Source organism: Corvus brachyrhynchos, unplaced genomic scaffold (assembly GCF_000691975.1).
Source record: "Corvus brachyrhynchos isolate BGI_N302 unplaced genomic scaffold, ASM69197v1 scaffold58, whole genome shotgun sequence".
Classification (NCBI taxonomy): domain Eukaryota; kingdom Metazoa; phylum Chordata; class Aves; order Passeriformes; family Corvidae; genus Corvus; species Corvus brachyrhynchos.
In genome coordinates this window covers 440,395-446,914 of record NW_008239539.1, presented here as the reverse complement: position 1 = coordinate 446,914, position 6,520 = coordinate 440,395, and the positions used below count along the sequence as shown (strand labels likewise).

Sequence of the window (6,520 nt, the reverse complement as noted above, 5' to 3'; positions counted from 1 at the left end):
GGCACCACCCGCCCCCACGTCCCTTATCTTCGTCCTCCTCCCCGGACAACATCTTCAGTGCCGGCACCATGCGCGGCTGCGGGTCCTGGCTGGTTTGGCTGCTAGTGCTGTCGCTGGCCTGGCTGGGCCCCGCTTTGGGGGACGAGGATAAGGATGAAGAGGTGGTAGAAGAGGAGGAAAAGGAGAAGAAAGAGGATGAAGTGCTCTCAGATGAGATCAAGGAGGAGGACAATGTCCTGGTTCTCCATGAGCACAACTTTGCCCGTGCCCTGAGTGAGCACCAGCTGCTGCTGGTGGAGTTCTGTGAGTGCCCCCACTGTGGGCAGGGGTGTGGGCAGGGGAAGATGTGGGGTTGGGAATATTGGCAGGGGGGACCGGCTGCGGCTGAGCGTGGGCAGAACAGACACATGAACACAGGCACAGGATGGAGGGTAGGTGGGGTTGGCAGGGGCAAGGCTGTGGGTCAGAGGGGCAAGAGCACAGGCCATGTGGCAGGGCATGGGATGGGGACGGACACATGGAGCAGGGACACAGGCAGAGGCATGGGGTGAGGGGTGTGTAGCACGGGCGTGGGACACAGGACAGGGGCACATGGTGTGAGTGTGGGACAGGGGCATAACCTGGGGCCCAGTAGCCTCACACAGCCATTGGGCTGTCCCCACAGTTCCCACCCTGGTCCCCAGGGTGGGGACAAACCTGTCCCCATTATCAATGCTGTCCCCTACCCACAGACGCGCCATGGTGTGGGCACTGCCAGCAGCTGGCTCCTGCCTTTGCCCAGGCAGCCACTGAGCTGAGGAACGAGTCCAGCCCTGCCCGGCTGGGCAAGGTGGATGCCACGGCACAGACAGCCCTGGCCACTGAGTTTGGCATCACCTCCTACCCCACTCTCAAGCTCTTCCGTGATGGCAACCGCACCCACCCCCTGGCGTACACCGGTAGGGCTGCGGCACCACGCAGCGTCCGTGGCACCCATCGAGGGGGACACTGCCAAGGGGCTGGGGAGGGTGGCAAGGCCTGCTGGTGGGATGGTGGCACTGTCCTTGTGGGGGTCACAGCGTGGTGGTGAGAGGGGTGGCAATGTCCTGGTGGTGACAGTGGACAGGTGACCACGTGGTGATGATGTATGAGGTGGTGATGCTGGGCAGTGCCGTGGTGGTGGTGGAGGCGGGTGGCTGAGGTTGGTGGCACAGAGAGGGGTGGCAGCCTGGTGAGGGCTGTCAGGTGACGTCGGGAGCCCTGCTCCTTGTGCCAGGCCGCATGGACAGCAAGGGCATTGTGCGCTGGATGCAGCGCCGGGCCGGCCCCAGCGCCACGCTGCTGCAGGACACCAACACCGCCGCCGCCTTCATCAGCTCCCAGGACTTGGTGGTCGTTGGCTTCTTCAAGGTGGGCTGGGGTGGGTTGGGGCTGGACCTGGGCCGTGGCTGTGGATGTGGCACTGACAGGTGGCTGTGCAGGACCTGAAGGGTGAAGCAGCCCAGGCGTTCTTCGAGGTGGCTGCCGAGATGGTGGACATGACGTTTGGCGTAGCAGAGGCAGCTGAGCTCTTCCAGGCATATGGGCTGTCAGCTGACACCGTCTGCCTGTTCAAGAAGGTGAGGGGGTGGCAGGGGAGTGGTGGGGCCATCCTGTCCTCCCCTCAGCCCTCACAGGTCCCTGCCCCGGCAGTTTGATGAGAGACAGACAAACTTCCCTGTGGACCCAGCACGGGGGCTGGACACTGCCGAGCTCACCCAGCTGCTCCGCGTCCACAGCCTGCAGCTGGTGATGGAGTTCACCAACGAGGTACAGCCTGTCCCCAGCCCTGTCACTGTCCTGCAAGGGCCATGGCTTCCCTGCTCTCATCCTCCTCCTCCTCCTCCCCAGACATCCAACCAGATCTTCAGTGCCAAGATCCCCCATCACATGCTGCTCTTCCTCAACAAGTCCTCATCGGAGCAGCTGTTGCTGCAGGATGGCTTCAGGGCAGCTGCCGGTGGCTTCCGGGGTGAGGTGAGGTGGCCCCATGGCAGGGACATGGAGGGTGGCTGTGGGACTCCCCAGCCTCAGTGTCCCCCGTTCCCTGCCCAGGTGCTCTTCGTGGTGGTGGATGTGACCGGGCATGGTGCCGACGTCCTGCCCTTCTTTGGCATGACCCCTGCTGACGCTCCCACCCTGCGCCTCGTCAAGATGGAGAACAATCGCAAGTACCAGATGGAGCAGGACAACTTCTCGGATTCGGCCATTCGCACCTTCATCCAGGCGGTGCTGGACGGCAAGGTGAAGGTGAGGGATGCAGCACGGTGCCAACCAGCACCGATGGATTCTGCCCTGTGGTGACAGATGGGCTGTTGGCTCAGAAGCCTAACGATGACAGTTGTGTGGTGAACACCAGGGACCTGTTTGCTGATACTTCTGCTGTCAGGCTTGAGGATCTGGGGATTTGTTGTGGGCAAGGGGGCAGGAGACTGCTGCTGTGGAGACACACAGAGCTGGGATGGCAGCAGAGGGGAAGATGTGGTCCAAAAGGCAGCACAGGAACATACCCCTGCCCCAGCCTGCACTGTGCCCCAGGGGCCTCTGGCACTGCTCAGCCCAGGCTGTGGCTGTCCTGACTGTCCCCACAGCCTCACCTGCTGAGTGCCGAGCCCCCCGAGGACTGGGACACGCGGCCCGTTAAAGTCCTGGTGGGGAAGACCTTTGAGCAGGTGGCGTTCGATGAGACCAAGAATGTCTTCGTCAAGTTCTGTAAGTGCTGGGGCCACCCATGGCCCTCCCTGGGCTCTGCCATGGGGCTCAGCCCCAGCCCTGTCACAGACCCCTTGGCAATGTGCCCACCCCGCAGACGCGCCGTGGTGCCCCCACTGCCAGGCCATGGCGGCCGCCTGGGAGGAGCTGGCCGAGCGCTACAAGGACCGCGAGGACATTGTCATCGCCGAGATGGACTCCACGGCCAACGAGCTGGAGAACATCACCATCCACGGCTTCCCCACCCTGCACTACTTCCCCGCGGGGCCGGGCAGGAAGGTAGGTGTGGGCACTTGTGGGGTCACCAGAACGTGGGGGCAGTGGCACCCTCAGCAGCCTCCCCTCCCACGGCTCCAGATGGTTGAGTATAAGAGCACCCGAGATGTGGAGACCTTCTCCAAGTTCCTGGACAACGGGGGGACACTACCTGTGGAGCCTCCGGTGAGTGAGGTCAGGGAACAGCCCCCTGCCCAGGGCAGCCCCCAGCCCCTGCTGGGCGAGGGGATGGATCTGGCAGGATGGGGATGGGGACAGGGTCAGGCAGGGAGTGTGCGTCCATCCATGCCTCAGTGCTGCCTTCTCCAGGTGACCAAGACCCCTGGGAACAGCACGGGCAAGGAGGATTCAAGTGCGCCGGGGACAGATGGATCCCGGGATGAGTTGTGAGCCCTGTCCCGCTCAGGCATGTGCTATAAACCACCTGGAAACAACGTGGGCTCTCGTCTGTGTCTGTGGCTCTGTGTGCTGGGAGCACCCGCCTGTCTTGGGGCCACAGCAGGGCTGATAATGGGCAGAACCTCTCTGTCCCCCTGGGGCAGCTGTGCCACAGCACATTCTGGCAACCCCGCGATGGCATGGGGTGGCCAAGGAGCCCAGTGCTTTCCATGCTGGCCCTCATGCTGGAGTGGTGGGGTTCAGGTGATGTGGGATCAGCTGGGGTTTCTTTCGTCACATGCCAGACCCAGGGAATCCTCAGGAGCTGCTGTGACAGCCAAGGCAGGCAACATGGGGTTCTACAGGCACATATGCCTGGCTTGTAGCCTCTGGCACCCCCAGCACTGTCCCCTCTCTGCTGAGACATACCTTCAGGAGCAACATGTCCCCTGGGTCCAGGACCTGGTCGGCCACCCCTCCCGGGAGCCCAGAGCAGCCCTAGCCCTGCCCTGTACCCAGAGCCTTCACCAAACCTGCCCCATCCTCTGTCTATCCCAGAGGCTGCTGAGGGCCCGGGTCCGCTCCATGGGGAAGGAAAAAAGCAGCAGGCAGTGGGATGTGGGGTTTTATTTCATTTTATCCGAGTACCTTTGAAAAGATCATTGTACAAGTCAGCACATGAGAATGCAGAGGAAATGCCGGGGCTGCACGGCCGCTGTACATATTTACAGGGACCCCCTGAGAAAAAAGGGGGAGACGGAAATCCCGGGCACGCCAACAACCTCACCAGACACACCACCACCAGCACTTCAAAAAACGGGGTAAAACCCCTTGTAACACTGTTCCCGGGCTGAAAAGATCTGCAGATTATGCTGGACTTCACACAGCGCATTAGGCAAGGCCAGGACTGTGTTTTAAAGGCACTCGGTGACATGTACAACAGGCGGAGTCCATCCCGGCGCGGTGCCATGGGGTCCCGGCAGCTCCAGCACAGCTGGGGCTGGAAATGGCGCTGAGCAGCGCCACCGTGGATCCCCCGGGCTTTGGGGCCATCCCCGTTTCTTGTGGGTGGGCAAGGGCTCTCTAAAGGGGCTGGCACAGAGCTGTGGCCGTGCCGGAGTAGCAGGGCCGGGGCTGGGTGAGGGCAGGATGGGGGGAGCACGGGCACAGCCCCGGCTTCCTTGCGGCCGAGTAAGCCCAGGAGGCTTCCCAGGGCTGCCTGCTGGTCCTACATGAGCCACGAACTGGCATCAATGATCCCCCTGGTGCAGTGCCCTCCTGCTGCCTCCCCTGAAACACAGAAGCTGACAAAAGATGCAGGACTCATAAAAAGACGTATTTTGTCTTCAGCTTTAGTGTCTCCTCAGTTCCCTCCCCATTATGGCTCTCCTAACGAGTGCCCTGCCCAAAGCCAGAGCTTGGCCCAGGGGTCTGGGCATGTCTGCACCAGGCACACAGGTGCCGGCCCTCTGCAGAACTGCAGCACCCTCCTGGGAAGCAATCCCTTCTCCACGGGGACACAAGGGATACACAGGAGTGTGCAGGCTGTGGGATGCCAGCACCCAGCCTGCCACCCTGGCTCTGAGCTGGTCCTCGCTCTGCGGGAAGCCCCCAGTCCCGACGGGCACTGACCCTTCTGTTCCTTGGGGATTTACTCGGTTGCAAGGAAGCTCAGGAGGAGAAAAAAAGACCCATCCTACCATGTCCAGCAGCTGAGCCTGCCAAGGAGGCCACAGATGACTCCTTCCAAATGGCTCAATGATCTTCACAGCCCCTTTGGAGTGAGGCTGCCCCTTCCGCACTGGTGGGGGGAGGGCGGCTCTGCCCCATGGCGCTCCAGAGCCATCCATGCCAGGAAAACGGGGCAGGGTGCTGGGAAAGCGTGGAGCAGCTGGAGTCTGATGGATGGCTGTACACTTTGGGTGAGTTCTGCAGTACCTGTATGTTTTACATTTACATAAGAGCACTGTGACATTGGAAATATTTTCCTTTTATTACAATATATCAAAAATATGCAGCTTTAGTAAACAAGGTCATATTACACTTTCTAATGCACTGTACAATGCTACATTACACTTATATTCGGTATGGAGAGGGAGCCCAGGCTCCCACTGGCAGGTTTGTGGGGTGTAAGGGCATCCACCGGCATCCTGGAGCTTGCCCAGATCCGTGCTGGAAAGCAGAGCTGCCACCCTCCACCCTGGGCTCGTCTGGTGCCCGTGGCAGCAGCACCGCCAGCGTCCGCCCCAGGCCTTCTCCTCCGGTCCCAGAGTCCTTCACAGTCCTGTCCTCACTGCCCTGGAGCCTAATCAATCTTCTCCACCTTCCCGATGATCTTCTCTTCGAAGATGGGCAGGATGGTGTCATCCTCCCGCACCTCCTCGAAGACCACACCACAGTCGAACTCGTCGCTCACTTTCTTAAAGTAATACCTGAAAAAAACAGAAACGTGGAGGGAGGAGAGGGAAAAAAAAGCAGGTGAATGGTCACAGGGCACCATGATCCCCAAACCTGGGTACAGCCTGGCTTGGAGCTCACGGAGCACAGGAAGCTGCTCCCCCAGACACAGAGGGAACTGAGGCCACATGCCTGCCCCTGTCCTCAACAGTGAACAAAAATAGTGGTCAGGATCCATGTTACCACGGTCAGGAGTTCCAGCCCTGAATCCAAACCCATTCACAGCTCTCCCAAAGGCAGTGGCTGAGGCACCTGTGTTGGCGGAGTGTTTCCAGGCAGGCTTTCCCATGGCAGCTCCTACTTGGAAGTGGGAACTTGGAGAGCTCCATGCCACACATCTGTCTGCTTTGGGACTCTAGCAGGACCCAACCGCCCTGTCCTCACCAAAGGGAACTTTGACAGAAGCTCCATGCCACACATCTGTCTGCTTTGGGACTTTAGCAGGACCCAACTGCCCTGTCCTCACCAAAGGGAACTTTGACAGGAGCCAAAACAGCTCTGAATTTAGAGGGTCCCCACAGCATCAGTGAGCACTGACTGATGCTGCTGCACATCTGCCAGGCAGCTCAGCAGCTCCTGGTGGAGGTGCAAACCACGATGCAGGACACTTCTGCTACAAAACCCCTGCTAACCTGCCTCTTCACCAGCCAAGGTGCCCTGGCCATGCTGCCACATACCT

At 60.5% G+C, this 6,520-nt stretch overlaps 1 protein-coding gene across 1 annotated transcript; it reads left to right on the top strand.

The window, feature by feature from the left end:
* The first annotated feature begins 6 nt into the window (after positions 1-6).
* PDIA2 (protein disulfide isomerase family A member 2) lies at positions 7-3,926 on the top strand. Its single transcript, XM_017741264.1, has 11 exons — positions 7-303; positions 732-938; positions 1,256-1,389; positions 1,461-1,598; positions 1,672-1,788; positions 1,870-1,995; positions 2,074-2,268; positions 2,610-2,730; positions 2,828-3,009; positions 3,088-3,171; positions 3,316-3,926. Exons 1-11 carry the CDS (start codon positions 69-71, stop codon positions 3,394-3,396), a joined length of 1,620 nt encoding a protein of 539 aa, XP_017596753.1. The 5' UTR covers positions 7-68; the 3' UTR covers positions 3,397-3,926.
* Positions 3,927-6,520: the final 2,594 nt, after the last annotated feature.